Here is an 18,552-nt window from a genome sequence, read left to right as displayed (position 1 = left end):
TGTTTTTTGGGGGGTTTTTGTTTGTTTGTTTGTTTGTTTTTCGAGACAGGGTTTCTCTGTGTAGCCTTGGCTGTCCTGGACTCACTTTTGTAGACCAGGCTGGCCTCAAACTCACAGTGATCCGCCTGCCTCTGCCTCCTGAGTGCTGGGATTAAAGGCGTGCGCTACCACACCCGGCTCATATGAGTGTTTTGCCTACAGGCATGTATGTGTACCACAGGCATGCCTGGTGCCCATGGGCATCTGAAGAGGGAATCGAATCCTTGGGACTAGAGTTGTACGTAGGTGGTTGTGAACTGCTGTATGAACGCTGAGAGTCAAATCCAGCTCCAAAGCAAGAGCAACAAATGCTCTGACCAGATGAGCCAACTCTCCTGGTCCTGTTTTTATTCTTTCGAAGCAGAGTCTCAAACAGCCCAGGCTGGCCTCGAGTGCACAGTGCTGGATTACAGGTGTGTGCCACCCCACGTGCCTCCTTCCTTCCCGCCTGTGGTAGACTACACACACACACACACACACACACACACACACACACACACACAGAGGAATGATCTCCTCTAACTAAAGAATTATTGTGTGGTCATGCATCTTATTTTCGCTCACAAAACATGTTTAAATTGCCCAGAGTTAATTTTGTTTATTTCCTTGGTGATGACTTTGGCTAGTTCTGAGAACCCATTTCTTTCTTTCTTTTTTAAAACTAATTAATTTATTTATTTTTCGGTTTTTCGAGACAGGGTTTCTCTATCTATCCTTGGCTGTCCTGGAGTTGCTTTGTAGACTAGGCTGACCTGGAACTCACATTTGATCCGCCTGCCTCTACCTCCTGAGTGCTGGTATTAAAGGCGTGTACTACCACACCCAGTTTGAAAACCCACTTCTTTAAAAACAAAAAAAAAACCCAAAAAAACGCCTGAGAGAGTGATGCTTTGGTCATATGTATTCCACTCCTAATCCCAAACTAAATGAAGTATTACAGCCTCCTCCCACCCATCCCCTGCCTCCCATCCCCTGCCCCCCATCCCCTGCCCCCCATCCCCCACCCCCCATCCCCTGCCCCCCATCCCCTGCCCCCCATCCCCTGCCCCCCATCCCCTTGCCCCTTCACCCCTCCACTCCCCCCACCTCGCCCAGCACACCTGTTCCACTAATGGGGGACTGTTCACATGGGTGGAAAGTACTGGGGGAGGGGGGCTTTTTCTAAACACCTTTGTTTCTTAGAATCTGTTCACAGTGAGGGGGGTGGTATTCATAAGCTAGTCATTAACACATTATTGAAGCCGCGTTGCCAGCCACAGCTGTGCTGTCCTGAATACGATTGGGTGGATTTACAGCCGCCTCGATGCTGCTCTTTTTGATTCCCGCGCATTTGCCACAGTCAGCACTCGAGTGTGTACGGCTGCGTGGTGTTTCTCAGATTCATTACATGTCTCCACTTGCACATCATAAAAGGACCTCGACAGATACCCAGAGGCCTCGAGGGATAAACACTTCATTAGAAACGCTTCCCTTGTTTCTGAAAATCCACCCAATTAAAACCCTCGGCTTATCGCAACGCACTCCAGCCTTGCAGGAGAGGTTTTTGACAATCACTGGGTTTGTTTGTCAAGAAGGAAGGAAGGACTGCTGGAGGTGGTCTGCGAGTTTCCAAGAATGTATTAAGGAATATTTATGGGCTGACGGGATGGTTCATGAGGTGTGGTGCTTGCCGCTCAAGCAGCAGGGCCGTAAGTTCGGATCCCCAGCACCCACATTAAAGCTGGGTCTAGGCACAGCACTGCATATATGTGTCTAATAGCACTAGTACTGGGGCAGGCGAGGCCATGGGCACCCTTGGAGACTTCCTAGTTAGCCAGTCTAGCCAGCCGGTGAGTCCCAGGCCCAATGAGAGACCCTGCCTCAGAAAAATAAGATGAAGCCTGGCAAGATGGTTCCTTGGGTAAGGAACTCACCACCAAGCCTGCCGATGTGAATTCAAGCCACAAGACCTGTATGGGGGAAGGTCTGACTTCTGCAACATGTCCTCCAGCTGTCACACACATGTGCCATCACACACCCACACAAAGTTAATAATATAAAAAAGGTTAAAGAAAGAAAGTGGACAGCAACAGAAGGCTGCATCCAACATCAGCCCACCTCACACATACGCACACTGGTAAGTGTGCTCACACATAGCATGTTTATACAGAACAAAAGGTGTCCCATGCAATAAAAGTACATAAGTTGTGTTGCATGTGCCCACAAACTATATCTATTCTCTTCTTTTAAGCCGCCTGTCCCAATTTCCCTATAAGAAACCATTGTGGGCTACACAGGTATGTGAACCTGAGTTCCGACTGCACATACCTTTTACCCCAGCTCTGGAGAATGGAGACAGGAAGAGACTGAGAGTTTGCTGTCTAGTCAGCCTGGAGTTATAGGGAAAGGAAGGCATTTGATGTCCTGCTCTTACCTCCACACAGGCGTGCACATGTGGTGGCGCACGTCTTTAAGCCCAGCACTTGAAGTTTGAGGCTAGCTTGATCTACAAAGCAAGCCCAGGACAGCCAAGGTCACACAGAGAAACCCTGTCTGGAAAAAAAAAACAAAAAGAAAAAAGAAAAAAACAAAACAAAACAGAAAACCTGTCTGAAAAACAGATGGTTCCCAATTCGGAGGATCTTGGCAGCCATCAGTTTGGTTTTTTTTAAAGATTTATTTATTTTGTGTACAGGGCACCAAATCTCATTATAATGGTTGTGAGCCACCATGTGGTTGCTGGGAATTGAACTCATGTCCTTTAGAAGAGCAGTCAGTGCTCTTAACCTCTGAGCCATCTCTCCAGCCCCCCAGCCATCAGTTCTTAATCCTTCCATCTAAATATCGTGGCACCACAGGCTGGCATACACAGGCGAGATGTTTCCTCGTCTGTTTTGGTAAGCTGTGTTTATTTACTGTTATTGCCGGTGAGTGTGCCACAGCATGCTTCGGAGGTCAGAGCACAAGAATTGGTTCTCTCCGTCAACCCTAGGTCCCAGACATGGAGCTCAGATTGTCAGTGTGCACAGCAGGTCCCTTTCCCCTCTGAGCTCTGTCGCCAGCCCCAGTGCTTGCCCTGGATCAGCCCTTTTCCATGGGCCCAGTGTAAATGAATGGCTCCATCCTCCCTGTGAGTCAGGCTGAAGATGTGTACGAACCAATCATAGCTCCTGGACACACACTCAGAGATGACTGCAATGAGCCGGGAGTGGTGACACATGCCTGTAATCCAAGCAGAGGTGGCCAGATCTCTGTGAGTTCAAGGCCAGCCTGGTCTACAAAGTGAGTCCATGACAGAGAAACTCTGTCTCAAAGACCAAAGTTGGGGTGAGTGGGTAGGGAAAAAGACCCTGTCTCAAAAGAAAGAAAGAAAGAAACAAAGAAAGAAACAAAGAAAGAAACAAAGGAGAAAGCTGACCTAAAATATTCTTATTATTTTATTTTATCGTTATAATTCAGGGCCTATCTGTGTATGTGTGGAAGAGGGGGCACACTTGTGCGCTCCATGCTCTCTTTCTTTTCTTTCTTTCTTTCTTTTTTAAATTTAATTTAATTTTTATTTATTTATTTATTTTGGTTTTTCGAGACAGGGTTTCTCTGAGTAGCCTTGGCTGTCCTGGACTTCCATTGTAGACCAGGCTGGCCTTGAACTCATAGGGATCCACCTGCCTCTGCCTCCCAGTGCTGGGATTAAAGATGTGCGCCACCACGCCCGGCTACTCCATGCTCTTATGGAGGCCAGAGGTCAACATCCTACTGTCTCTTCTCTCTCTCTCTCTCTCTTTCTCTCTCTCTCTCTCTCTCCCTCCCTTCCTCCCTCTGTCCCTTCTTCTCCTCTCTCCAGCTTTTTAAATTTTCTCCTAAATTATTTTACTACCTTTTGTTTATTGATTCCCTTGGGGGTGGGGAGGACATTTTAGTGCAGTGGGACATGAGGTGGTCAGAGGACAACGTTCAGAAATTTGCTTTCTCCTCCTACCATTTCTATGGACTGAGACCCAGCTGCTGAGCTCAGGCGGACTTGGCAGGAGTCACCTTTATCCTCGTCCCTGTCTCGCTGACCCAGCTGATGTTTTGAGACAAGCTCTCTCACTAAGCTTGGGCCTGACTGACAGGAAAGTCTGGCTGGCCAGAGAGCACCTGGGGAACCCCCATATCCACTCTCCCCGGGACTGGGGTCATGGGCATACGTAACACAGGTAATTTTTTTTTTTTCCGAGACAGAGTTTCTCTGTGTAGCCTTGGCTGCCCTGGACTCACATTGTAGACCAGGCTGGCCTCGAACTCACAGCGATTTGCCTGCCTCTGCCTCTCGAGTGCTGGGATTAAAGGCGTGCGCCACCACGCCCGGCACAACACGGGTAATTTTTACATGGGTGCTAAAGATCCAAATTCAGCCAGCACTTTACTCGCTGAGCGGTGTCTCCAGCGCCACCCCCCCCCCGCCCCCCGCCCCCCGCCCCAAGACTCGATCACACCTGCTATTATTTCAACCTCCGTCTCTTACTCTTCAGGTGGTCCGAGACATCTTGCTGATTGGACACAGACAGGCCTTCGCGTGGGTTGATGAGTGGTACGGTAAGTCGGATGGCCCAAAATAACTTGGAGAACAGTTTCATAACACCTTGACTTGGCTTTTCTAGTACGTCCAGCTTCAAGTGTAACCTAGAAGGACAGCAGCAAAGGGCAGGCCAAGGCTTCCTGTATTGGAAATAGCTGTCCGGTGAGCCCAATAAAGATGTAATTATAGGAGCTTGGTCTGAAATAACCGCAGAACTATTGACCAAGTAAGACCTTGGTGTGCTCGCTGCTCTTCTGACAGACACACAGGACTCCCTTGTTCTCTGCGGGATGGATTTCACACCCATCCTAATTTATCCCAAACTTTAACATTATCTGCAGCATCTTACTGAGTACCCGTCCCCTTGATGCCGGGGACACCTGAAACACAAGTTCTCTGAGATGTCACGGACAGACGGAATGCGGGTGCCTGGATAACCCTAATTGAAAGTATCGCTCTGGCGTTTTGGGGGGTTTTTTGTTGTTAATGCCCTTCGAAGGTTTGTCAGTAAATGAAAACAAGGTTTGCTTGGTACCGTGATGGCTGCACCACCCTGCCCTGGATGCTCGACATTGCCGTGGTGTGGGCATGAGTCCTCTGCAGTGTCTGAAGGTGGCTTTGTGTCCTCGGCTACAGATAGAAGTGAGCGCACCCAAGCAGTGGCTTAGGACAGAGCTGACTGCGTGGGTCTGTTGTCCTAAGTCACATTATTTGTCCTGGGTGTTACCCAGATGGTATTTTGGTCTTTTTCCACCCATGCCCTCAGTCTCCACAGCAGCAGCCGACCCCCTTCTCAGTCTTAAAGTGAAAGGCTCCATGGGACAGAACGGGTGAGGACAATGTTGGCCACTCATGCCACCAGCTGCTTCTGGGCACTGTGGGGTTTTGTTTTGTTTGTTTGTTTTGTTTTTGTTTTAAGATTACATTCTAAACTTTCTTTTTAAAGAAGTTATTATTTATTTATTTACTTGTTTATTTATTTTATTTATGAGTGCTCTGTCTTCGTGCACACCAGAAAAGGGAATCAGATTCCTTTACAGATGGTTGTGAGCCACCATGTGGTTGCTGGGAATTGCACTCAGGACCTCTGGAAGAGCAGCCAGTGCTCCTAACCGCTGAGCCATCCCTCCAGCCCTCAGCACTACTTTAAACGGCATGGTCCTCTGGACTGTAGACTGGGTCTGTTTCGTTTTATGTTTCTGTTTTCTCAGATCTGCACCCGCTAGAGAGTAAGTGCTTCTCCCTGGCTTGTCCAAATGTCCATCCCTGCTTAGATCATTGTGTCACACGCCCACAGGATGCTCTTCCTACACTGGGCTGTCAGGAAGAGTCTCCGAGGCCTGTTCCTTTAGGAGACCGGGCAGTCGAGCATATCCTGGGACTATTTCCTCTGGTCTTTATTTTTCTGGGTACTTTTATTTTGTTGTTTTTGTTTACTGGGAAACAACACGCACATCCACCCACACACACACATACTCACAAACACATACACTGAAACAGAGAAAGAGAGACAGAGAGAGACAGAGACAGAGAGACAGAGAGAGGAAAGAAAAAAAAAAGCCGGGCGTGGTGGCGCACATCTTTAATCCCAGCACTTGGGAGGCAGTGGCAGGCCACTGTTGAATTCCAGGACAGCCTGGTCTACTAAGTGAGTCCAGGACAACCAGGGCTACACAGAAAAACCCTGTCTTGAAAAGGGGGGGGTGTGTGGTTTGGGGCCCGTGAGACGGCTCAGCAGGTAAAGGCATTTGCTGCCAACCCTGTTAACCTGAGTTCTATTCCAGAGCCTAAATTAAAAGCGAAAGGAGAAGCTGGGCGTGGTGGCACGAACCTTTAATCCCAGCACTTGAGAGGCAGAGGCAGGCCGATCACTATGAGTTCGAGGTCAGCCTGGTCTACAAAGTGAGCTCAGGACAGCCAAGGCTACACAGAGAAACCCTGTCTCAAGGGGAAAAAAATGAAAGGAGAAAATTGACTGTACAAAATTGTCTGCTAACACCTACACAAATACCATGATACACATACTGTGCAAACATATACAATAATAATTCTTAAAAATATTTTTCAAAAAAAAAAAGTGAGAAAAGACAAATGAGGAGAAACAAAATGAGAGTGAGGGAATATGGAGCGAGGGCCCTGACTTTTCATCTCAGCTAAGCCTGCAGCAAAGAAGTGATGACTCGGGGCATTTAATTAAAAGAGAGACTTGCCTAGGATTCCCAATGTTCCTCCAGAATTCAGGTTATTACGGGAGCCTGGAGCTAGAATAATATATTAGATGAAACACAGGCTCTCCAGTCGAAGGGTCTTTAAGAATTCCTGTTTGCTTAGGAGGAGCTCGGAAGGCAGTTAACAAGTCATGTAGTCTGTTCACCACAAAATCCTCTCTGTGTCTAAGTTGAGGTTGGAAGGCGTAGGCTTTGGTGGACGTAGACCATCGGGGCGCCGGAGAGTGGTCTCCACCCGCTGTGTCCACAGTGACAGTCCCAACCAAAACAAGAAGCCTTTTCAGGCGGCAAGGGTCTGAGAACCACACCACCAATTTGGTGTAGACTCTTGCCCTGCTGAGCCACGAACCTGGAATGCAGTGGCTCCTTCATTACCTGACACAGACTCGCAGGAAATTAAATGAATAGAAAAGGGCCCTGCCACAGAAAGTCTCCTGAGCCACTCACTGATTCAAGACCATTCTGGGAACTATGGACCTTTTCAGACAGATGGGTGTGTGGCAACCGTGGCAGAGTCCGAACCAGGATAACCCTGGCTGCCTGGGCTTGCTTCTTCCCTTTGGTCATGTTCAGGCTCAGTGAGGCCCTTGTTAGTAACATGGTCAAGGTCCCATGTGACACCTCTGGAGCCACAGTTTACAGGTCTGATCCTCAAAGCAAGGTCCCTGGACCTGCAGCTTCCTAATCCTCTGGGCATTCATAGAGATGAGCATTCTCAGGCCCAGAGCCCACTGTGGTCCCAGAAGCCAGCAGGACTTGAAACTATTGGCTCCCAGCCTGGGATGTAAGGCCGATTGGCTTACAAGGACGGCTTAAATAATTCATTCAAAATAGATTAGACTAGAAGAATCAGAGATGTCTTTAGGGACAACAGCTAAGCTCTGGTGCCTCATGAGAATTAGAAGAAGAAATAAGTGCCCATCCCCCAACACCTCTTTAAACAGATGCCTTAGAAAAGGGTCCCCCTTCTGGGCAGACTCAGCAGGTGCTATATTGTTGGGGTCTGCTTTGCTCCCTGTTTGGGCAGTGCACACTGTCCATCCTTAAGTACCATCCAGGACAACCTCTGCACACCCCCACCCCAGCTGCCCCCCCCTTTCAAGTTAGACTCCCCCCCCCCCCCATCTCCAGTGCCTAATTATGAGTGGAGAAAAAGACATTGTCCAGGATGGTGATCTTTTCTCACCCAAGGATTTATTTCTGCATCTCTCCCGAGCGCCAGCATTCTTGGAAGTCACGAAACTGTTTCCCTAAGCAGATTTTATTCTGCTCGCGTTCGTTGTAAAGTAGCGCCATGTCCACGCGAGAGGAGGTGCATTTGCTCCCCAAAGCCCTGATTGGTCTCTCTTCTCCGCGAGCCCCGAGCCTCCCTGCCTGACTAGAACACTAATCAGCCGGAGCCACAACACTTTGCAGGAGGAGATGGGGCGAGAGGGGAGGCGGGATAAAAATAGCAGCCCAGCTTCACCAAGAGCACGGATTTTCTCCTCAAATCTGACAGTATTTTCAGAGAGGCACGTTGAAGATTGCCACGGGGACCCTGTGACTGAGGGGGACCTCACGAATGTCTTTGAAAACCTGACTCCACCGGGAAAAAAAAAAGTGTGTGGGAGGTTGAGTTCTGGCTGATAGATGAATCCGTCTTCTGAAGTGACTTAGAAGTCAGCCAGAATCCCTAGGGAAGGCCTGACAAGGAGAGAAGGAAGCTCAGGTCGGGGTGGGGGGTGGGAGAGTGGGGGATGAGCCCAAGGTAGCTGGGCTCCCCATACCAGCGTCTTCCAGTGGACCCAGGATTCCTGGTCAGACCCTGATGTGTGTGTGTGTGTGTGTGTGTGTGTGTGTCCTCTTCATATTGCAGCACATATAAAAGCATATATTCACACCTACACTGCACACACACAACACACACGAGGAAAAAGAAAACTAAATTACAGCCTTTCAAAATCTAAAAGAGGTTATCACTTAAGGCTTTCTTGCATTTAGAATTTGTCTGAAAGCCAGCAAGATGGCTCAGTGGTAAAAGCATTTGCCTCTAAACCTGATAACCTGACTTCAATACCCAGGACTCATATGGTAGAAAGAGAGAACAGACTGCCACAAGTTGTTCTCTGACCACATTGTGCACTGTGATTGATACACACACACACACACACACACACACACACACACACACACGAATGAGTGAATGAATGAATAAGTGTTTGAAAAAAAAACCTTTAAAAGTTTGGCTGAGGACTGGAGAGATGACTCAAGTGGTTTAGGAGCACTGTCTGCTCTTCCAGGGGTCCTGAGTTCAATTCCCAACAACCACATAACTGTCTATGGTGAGATCTGGTGCCCTCTTCTGGAGGGAAGCTGTAAATGCAGGCAGGATACTGTATACATAATAAATCTTTAAAAAAAAAAAAAAAAAGATTGGCTGAAAGCCGGTAGTGGTGATACATGCCTTTAATCCCAGCCCTTGGGAGGCAGAGAAAGGACAGCCAAGGTTACACAGAGAAACCCTATCTGGAAAAAAAAAAAAGTTTGGCTGATAACCTCAGAAAGCATTTGTTTCTGGCAAGAGCTCTGAACTGGAATTGTTAGAAGTTACTCTGATCACTGAAAGATCAATCAGTAATAAGGATGAATTGCCTTTGGAAGTGTAGTCTGTCATTGGGTACATGCAATTGAATTTTCTAGAAAATAGATTTGCATGCGGATTTTGAGGTAATATCCATTGCAAAGACAGTACAATACATTTAACCAGATAACCCAAACTGGGGCTTTTTCACCTAATTAGGATCTCCATAAATTACTAAAGAGGACTGGTGGAATTATTTACCTCATATTTATATGTATTTATGGAATGTGAAGATATTTCAAGATTTAGAGAAGGTTTTCTTAGTTGGCAGCTTACCTGGCATGTCGCCCCAGCAGTTGGGAAGTGGAGGTAGAATGATCAGGGGGTTCAGGGTCCCCCTGGGATACACACACAGAGAGAGAGAGACAGACAGACAGACAGACAGACAGACACACAGACAGACAGACAGAGCAGAGCAGAAGCCTTCGGTGTTTTTTGGGGAGGGTTGTTTGTTTTTGGTTTTGCGAGACAGGGTCTCTCTGTGTAGCCTTGGCTGTCCTGGACTCACTTTGTAAACCAGGCTGGCCTCAAACTCACAGCGATCCACCTGCCTCTGCCTCCCTGAGTGCTGGGATTAAAGCCGTGGGCCGCCATCACCCGGCAGCCTTCAGTGTTTTTAAATATATCAAGGACCTTTCCTACCAGGATTAAACACTCTTCTTTTTTTGTTTTGTCTTATGTTTTTGTTTTTGTCATCATGTGGCACCATCAGTCCCTTGAGATATTCTCTACTTTTCTCCCTGAACGAGGCAGATGGTCTCTGCCACTCAATCCCCTCCTGCCTCCCTGAAAGTGATCCAGCTCTGAGAGTCCAGAGTCTACCCTGGGTGGAGATCTCCCCTCACAATGAGCTGATCACAGATAGAGAATGACTCTTCTGTGGAGATTCAGGAGAGTGAGACAGCAAGCTCCTCGACTTCCCCGTGTTTTGTTTTCCCAATTGAGTGGTTAATGACGTGTACAGTTTTAAACTCGTAGTTGACTGGGACCTACCTCTTCGTACTCATTTCTAGGTGTGTTTGGGTTTAAGAAATACTGCTAATCAGTCATTAACATTATGGGGGTTGGTCTTGTGGCATGTGTTTTTATTGATTGATTAAGGACCCTTCTGTCTTTGCCCTAAAGCAGCATTCTCTGATTGCTTGTCAATAACCTGTTTTCTAAAAGAAGAGCATGCTCCTGCTTGGCCAGCCTGCCGCTTAGCCTTCTCTATACTTACATTGCTTGTGGACAGCGTTTCTGATGGATGATTCCAGGGCTGGGAAGGGCATCGTGAGGTCAATGAAACAGCCCAGGCCTAGATTTCGAGCCATACTCCAGGTCTGCCCTTTGGAAGCAAAGAGCACCTCACATGACACTCGGATTGATCTAAAAATCAGGCCATGTGATGCAGAAAATACTTAAGGAGAAACTCCAGCTGGAATGCAAGCTGCAAATCCCCCACTAAGCCAGTCAGTGATGGGGTAGAGGATGCAGCCTTTTTTCTTTTTTCTTTTTTTTCTTTTTTTTTTTTCTTTTTTTTCCTTTTCAGACTTTCTTGGTTGGTGAAAAGCCATGAAATGAAATTCTGACAGGGCAGCGATAAAGGGTTGTGGGGCTGGGGGAATAGCTGATAAAATAAATCAGAATAGCAAGAGGGTTGGGGTGGTGAGGAATACAAAGAGAATGTTTACAGTGGGACCAATAAAATATCAATTTTATGCATTTCACTTGCTAAAAAGGAAGATTTTCTTGGTTTTCATTCTGTTTGTTTGTTTTTGCTTTTTTGTTTTTTTTTTGTTTGTTTTTCTGTTGTTGTTGGGTTTTTGGTTTTTAGAGACAGAGTTTCTCTGTGAGGCCTTGGCTGTCCTAGACTCACTTTGTAGACCAGGCTGGCCTTGAACTCACAGAGCTCTGCCTGCCTCTGCCTCCTGAGTGCTGGGATTAAAGGCGTGGGCCACCGTGTCCTGGCTTGCTATTTTGTTTTTGTCTGAGGTGTTTGGGTTTTGTTTGTTTGTTTGTTTTATGTGCATTGGTGTTTTGCCTGCATGTATGGCTGTATGGGGGTGTCAGATCCCCTGGAGCTGGATTAAATACAGACAGTTTTGAGCTGCCACGTAGGTACTGGGAATTGAACCCTGGTCCTCTGGAAGAGCAGCCAGTGCTCTTCACTGAGCCAGATCTCCAGCCCAAATTTGTTTTGTTTTGTTTTGCTTTTTAAACAAGTCTCATGTGGCTCAGGCTGGCCTTGAAGCCATAATCCTTCTGCCTCAGCCTCCCAAGTGTCAATATGCGAGAATAAGCCAGAATTTCTCAACCTGGTCACTATTGACATTTGGGATCAGATTTTTGTTTGTTGAGAATTGGGGATCCTGGCATATGGAATGTTCCACAGCGTCTCAGCCTCCCCCTCACTAGAGAGATGCCACTAAAACACTTCCCACCACTATCCCAACCAGAAACTGTCACAAAACTATCTCCCTCTGAAAACCATTATGGATTAGAAGCTCATTATCCTAAAATACTAAAAAAAAAAAAAAATTATAGATTCTAGCCAAACATGGTGTTGTATGCCATTGTATTTATAGATCATTGGGCGGAATAGTGCCAGCCGTGTCCAAGCTGTTAGCCTAGACTCAAAGACCGGCACTTTCTGGCCCCCTCTATTCTATGTAAAAAAAACACATCGAGTGAGAGTTGTACGGACTCTCGCACACACACTAGTGAACTCACTGGGTCTGCCCTGCACAGCCTGTCTCCAACCGTAGCAATGAAAGTGTCCTTGCTGTTGTCAGATGCACTAACTTTAAGCTGCCCTAGTCCTCTCTGGAAAGTTCCACCTGAAGGTAAGTATGAAACTGAGAACACCTGGCCCCTCTGGCCCCAAAAAGAGATCTTCTAAGACAGCTTTGGGAGATCTCACGCTATGCATAGCCCACTCGCTAACACTTTCACCACCCACTTTCCAAGATTCACCCCTCAACGATTTCCACCCTTAAAACTTTCTTGCCCTCACTCCTTTCTTTGGCTGGCTTATCTAACTTTATGATTTACTCCATAAAGTTAGTCAGTCACCTGCTTTTCTTTTTTTAATTTTTTTAAGCCTACTATAGAGCTATCATCTTTCCCTAAAGTATCCCCCATTAAAGTTTGTGTTTAATAACGGCAGTTGCCCACGTCTTGACTTCTTTCAGATATGACAATGGATGATGTTCGGGAATACGAGAAAAACATGCATGAACAAACCAACATAAAAGTTTGCAATCAGCACTCCTCCACTGTGGATGACATAGAGGGCCATGCACAGACCAGTGTATGTAGACTGTTCAAAGCGCGCTGCCCACCCTGTGGGAAACAGACACAGAAACCCATCTGTCAGCCCCTGAGAATGCGGGGGGCCCCCAGCCCTCTGTGAAAACACAACCTCTCCCAGAGACTGTGGGTGAAGATGCCCCCTGAGTTCTTGAGTGGTTGTGTCAGTCACCTGGGTCTTCCAGATCTTTCCATTCTTTGAAGAGGCTTAACTTCATGGCTAACCCCATCATAAAACCCAGGACACAGAGGGTGGAAGCGTTTGGTGGAGCCTGTAAGAAGGCACCAATCATGAAATAACATAGCTGTGATCGCAGGTGTCAAATGTAAAATAGATCAAAGCTTCTGCTTTTTTGTTTTTGATTTTGGTTTTTCGAGACAGGGTTTCTCTGTGTAGTTTTAGCCATCCTGGACTCACTTGGTAGACCAGGCTGGCCTCAAACTCTCAGAGACCCTCCTGCCTCTGCCTCCCGAGTGCTGGGATTACAGGCGTGCGCCACTGTGCCTGGCTTCAAATGCCGAGCTTTTCAAGGCACAGTTGACGCTTGTGTTCTGTGGAAGGCTTCCCTCATGGGCTGTTTTAGGTTTCCTGGGCTCTGAAAGGCTTTCTAGAACTGTTTCGGGCTGTTTTACTCAGTCAGTTCCTTTTGATTTAGGCTAATCTCAAGACTAAGCAGCAGTGGTGCCGAGTGGTGGAGGGGTGATGAGCTGAGATTTAGGGGTGCTGCACAGTCAATCTGGGTGGGGACTTAGCAAAGGCCTTAGAGAGCCCTGGGTTATTGGCAGCCTTGCATCACTGAGAGCTGATTGCATGGTGTATACCAGGATTTAAATATAGTTATCCCTCAACCAGTCATGCTAAAGAATATAGTTATCCCTCAACCAGTCATGCTAAAGAAGATGCCGAACAGGTAACAAAGACCTAATCAGCAAGTCCTTGTGTGGGTCTCAGCCAGAACTGAGACCTCTCTGAGAACAGTTTGAGCTTTTTGTCTGCCATGCCCAGGCCCTAGGATAATATATGTGAGATATTTGAAAAGTCAGGAATGCAGTTACTACATGCTGCTACTTTTTTTTTTCTTTAAGAAATGAGAATATTAGAGTCTAAAGAGATGGCTAAGCAGTTGAGAGCACTCGCTGCTCTTGCAGAAGAACCCAAGTTCGGTTCCCAGCGCCCTTGTCTCCTCATAACTGCCTGTAACTCTAGGTCTAGGGTATCCAGTGCCCTCTTCTGTCCTCACCAGGCACTGCATGCACATGTACACACATGTGTATATATGCACAATAAATAAATAAACAAACAAATGGTAAACCTTTTTTTTTTTTAAAGAAAGTATAGCCATGCGTAATGGTGCACGGCTGTAATCCCAGCACTCGGGAGGCAGGGGCAGTCGGATCGCGTGAGTTCGAGGCCAGCCTGGTCTACAAAAAGAGTTCCAGGACAGCCAAGGCTACACAGAGAAACCCTGTCTCAAAACACCCCCACCCCACCCCCACCAAAAACAAAACAAAAATGTAATTACAGAACTTTGAGAGGTGGCTATTGTGACAAAGGCTTTAGAGTTGGAAGATTTTCTGGTAACATTTTGTAAATGTTAAGTAAGTTTTGAGAGCATGATGCGGACTGTGCCTTGCCAGGCTGGTGCACGCCGCCCTTGGATGCATGTGAGCGCCTGCGAATCTGAGCGCGCCTTGGCTCCTCCTTCCCCCAGTGGCATGATCTGATTGGGTTTTGCAGGGAAAGTTGGGTCAAGAGTTTGCTGAAGGTTTGCTGGGGTTTTGGTCAGATACCTCCCTCACCTCTCCTCTTTCCCTGTTCTAAAGATAGGACTGTTCTTTAAGGAAACCGTTCCTGGATGGTCCATTGTTTTTGATTACCTTTTCCCTTAGGAATGTCAAAACAAACAGGACCAGACAAAGAAAGCTACAGGGGAGGGAGGGACAGTGGATGCACTATTTCTAGAACCTACGCCAGGCATGGTGGCTGAGAGCTGAGGCAGGAGAATTGCCTTGAGTTGGAGCCTGAGCTACGACGATGTGAGGCTTTGTCTCAGAGCAGAAGGGGGGTGCTGGGGGGGAGCAGGGCTGGATGCTTACGGCTGCAGGTCTTTGCATGTGTTCTTTCTGTTTTAATTCATCATTTTTAGCATTAAACTGTGGCAGAGGGAGAACTTAGAATGCGCCCCACCCCCACCTTCCGGAGAGTCCCCCACATTCTCTGTCTGCAGACACCCCGTTGTTGCCATGATATCAGCATGATGGTTGTCTTGCAATGTTGATTGCCCTCTTTCTTTGGGATTTCATGAGATGGCGGAATCATTTATAATTTTTTTTACAATTTTACTTTTTTTTTTTTTAATCATAATGAAAAGATGGTTAAAGTCGAGGGGCTGTTTGGACCACAAAGAAGAACCCCATGGATGGGCCAGCAAGATTGCTCCGCAGGGAAAGGCCCTAACCGTACAAGCCAAGCAGCTGTGGAAAGAGAATTGGCTCCACAAAGTTGCACGCATGTGTGCGCGTGCATGTGTACACACACACACAGATTTAAAATTATTTTTTTTAATTTATAAATAGTAATAAAACCACATAAGTGGCTAGGGATGTCACTCATTTGGCAAAGTGCCAGGCGTGCGCAAACCCTGGCCTTCATCCCCAACACACATAAACTGTGGCTGGGGCAGCACACCTGCAGTCTCAGCATTGGGGAAGTAGAGGCCAGAGGATCAGAAATCCAAAGTTATCCTCAGCTACATAGGGAGTTAGAGGCCAGCCTAACCTACCCAAAAGCCTATGAAAAAAAGAAAAAAATAATAATCTTTATGGGTGCTAAATGAAATGTAAGTTACCACCTTGAGAATGGATAAGTTAACTAGGAAGTAAGCAAAATAACATATTTGAAAACAGCAACAAAGAAAGAATAGTCTCATTGACAGTTGGGAGGCTACAAAAGCCTCCAAGGAAGAGACTTGAGTTTAAAAAAAAAAAAAATTCAAATTCTGTACTCTGTGTCATTTCTGCCCCCTGCTGGAAACACCAGTATCACAACATTCCATCCACTTGTTAACCAAGTAATTTTTCATAATTGCTATTCAATTTTAAAAGATATATCCTGCCAGCTGTGGTGGCGCACGCCTTTAATCCCAGCACTTGGGAGGCAGAGGCAGGTGAATCGCTGTGAATTCGAGGCCAGCCTGGTCTACAAAGTGAGTCCAGGACAGCCAAGGCTACACAGAGAAGCCCTGTCTCAAAACAACAACAGCAGCAACAACAACAAACCCCCTCTCCCCATAAAAGATATATCCTAAGCTAGGTGCAGTGACACATGCCTGTAATTTCAGTGGTCAAGGAGGCAGAGGCAGGTAGATCTCTGTGAGTTCAAGGCCAGCCTGGTCTACAAAATGAGTCCAGGATAGCCAAGGCTACACAGAGAAACCCTGTCTTGAAAACAACAACAACACCAAAAAACGAGTGACAAGTTAATAGGTATAATTTTTCTTAAAATAATATAAATTTCATTTTATGTCAGCTCAATTGTAATTTTTATCTCTTTCGTGAAAACTTTTTCTTTCAGGAAATTTTAATAACTTCATAAGGAAATGGTCACAGATTTAATTTAACGGAAAATGGTTTTTGAGCAAAGTATGGTGGGACACGCCTTTAGTCCCAGAACTTGGGAGGTAGAGGCAGATCTCTGAGATCAGGGCCAGCCTGATCTATGAAGCCTGGGGCCACACAGAAGAAACCCTGTCTTTAAAAAAAAAAAAGTTTTGTCGTTCTGTTTGTTCAGATGTTATAAAACCCAGTGGTGGGGATATAGCTTGGTGTTAGAGCTCCGGCCTGGCACGCTCAGGGCCCTGGGCCTGATCCCCAGCAAAACAGGGAACACTACCAAAGCAGATAAGGAGAGCCCAGGCCTCCACCCTACGCCAAGGCTAAGCCTTCACTTCGGCCTTATTTGGATATTGCCAGTTACCCGGTTTTTCTCTATCCCCAGTAAGTAAACGTCACCAAAGGATGCGAGGAATAGCCCAGACGGACAGTCATACAAGGGGCCACAAGACATTTCAGTGACCTGAGTTTGAGCCCTGGGCCCCGCATGGCAGGAAGCAAGAACCAACTCCCAAAAGTTGTCCTCTGATCCCCACCTGCCCTCCCTCAAGGCAGGAGTTACACAGGTGGTTGTGAGCTATCTGATTGTGGATGCTGGGGATTGAATTCTGGTCCTTGGGAAGAGCAGGGTGTGCTCTTACTGGCTAAGCTGTGTCTCCAGTCCCAATCAATTAAAATTTTTAAGCAGGTAGTATTCGAGGCCTCGCTGACTTACTTGTTGGATACCAAACGGTGTTCTTTTTCCCCTTTAAATGATTCTGTCTTTTCATTCTCTTTGTGCTTTGTTCGTTTAAACCCCCTTGAGGGATGACTTTCTTTTCCTCTTGGGTGAGCAATTATCGGTATTTATTGCTGAATGGCAGGAACAGCCTGTGTCTTTCGGAGTACAAAAAGGAAGTTCTGGGGATTAGAATGGTGAGAAGTTCTGGTATTTCACCTGAATTTACCCTCCAAAGGTACCTGCGTCTTCTGCGATCCAAACCTGATAGTGATGTTGTCAAGGCCACCGATTGCTTTAATGGCCTTCACTGTAGGGAGGATGTGACCCTAGTCCTCAAAAGCCTCACGTGCCCACAATAGCAGCATGTGCACGTGTGTGTGCTCGAACACACACACACACACACACACACACACACACACACTGGATCTGGTTCTCCATTCTCCTGTTAAATCCTAATTCAGAACCCTAATTGAAGTGGCTGGAGAGATGGTTCAGCAGCCAAACCCACTTGTGCTGAGTGATAGTGAGGACAGAAATTTGGATTCCCAGCATCCAGGTAATGGTCCAGGTGCCTTGCAAATGCCTGCATCTCTAGCTCAGGGGATGAAGGCTTAAAGTCAGAGGATCAAGGGCTCAGAAAATGTGAGCCCCAGCTTCTGGGTGAGAGACCTGCCCCAAAGGAATAGGGAAAAGTCATGATGCCTTCTTCTGGCTCCCTTGTGTACCCAGAGGTGCATGCACACATTCGCACATATGAGCCAGGCGTGGTGGCACACGCCTTTAATCCTAGCACTTGGGAGGCAGAGGCAGGAGGATTGCTGTGAGTTCAAGGCCACCCTGGGCTAAGAAACGACTCCAGGACAGCCAAGGCTAACACAGAGAAACCCTGTCTCGAAAAACCAAAACCAAACAAAAAACAGGTTTCACATACGTGCACTCACACCACACACACGCATACACGCACGCGCGCACACACAAAAAAAATTCTTTTTTTTTTTTTTCGAGACAGGGTTTATCTGTGTAGCCTTGGCTGTCCTGGACTCACTTTGTAGACCAGGCTGGCCTCGAACTCACAAATATTTTTAATGTGTACTAATAGAGCTAATGAGATGGCACTTTGAGTAGAGGTAGCTACCGCTGCCAAGCCTGACAACCTGAGCTCATCCCAGTGATCTCAGGACCCAAATGGCAAAAAAAAAAAAAAAAAAAACCAACCCCAGAAAACCTGTTCTCTCCCCCTCCCCTCACCCCTGCCCACCCACCACACACACAGCCATGCTCACACAGCAATTAGATAAATAAACTGTATTTCCGTAATTTCTAAATACAATCTGAAGAGTCCTTTGAAAACTCTTGGATTGAGTATGCAAAAAAGAAATATTCTTTTCAGGGATGTGGCTCAGTAACAAAGATGGGGGAGGGGCGCGGGAATAAGAGTTTAATATTTCAAAGATAATTCAGGCTTGTGATGGGTACGGGGTCTCCTTCATGGCAGGGT

General features: G+C 46.8%; 1 protein-coding gene across 1 annotated transcript in view; it reads left to right on the top strand.

Moving 5' to 3' along the window:
* Positions 1 to 18,552, top strand: part of PITPNC1 (phosphatidylinositol transfer protein cytoplasmic 1) — a 270,108-nt gene that overhangs the window by 246,182 nt on the left and 5,374 nt on the right. The window contains exon 8 of the mRNA XM_084748592.1: positions 4,533 to 4,596. Within this exon, the coding sequence (XP_084604718.1) occupies positions 4,533 to 4,596 (64 nt within the window). The remainder of the gene's footprint in view (positions 1 to 4,532; positions 4,597 to 18,552) is intronic.

This window comes from Acomys minous, assembly GCF_964271855.1.
Source record: "Acomys minous genome assembly, chromosome: 12".
In the NCBI taxonomy this organism is placed as follows: domain Eukaryota; kingdom Metazoa; phylum Chordata; class Mammalia; order Rodentia; family Muridae; genus Acomys; species Acomys minous.
The sequence above is the reverse complement of the archived record's forward strand: the minus strand, read 5'-3'. Positions and strand labels throughout refer to the sequence as shown.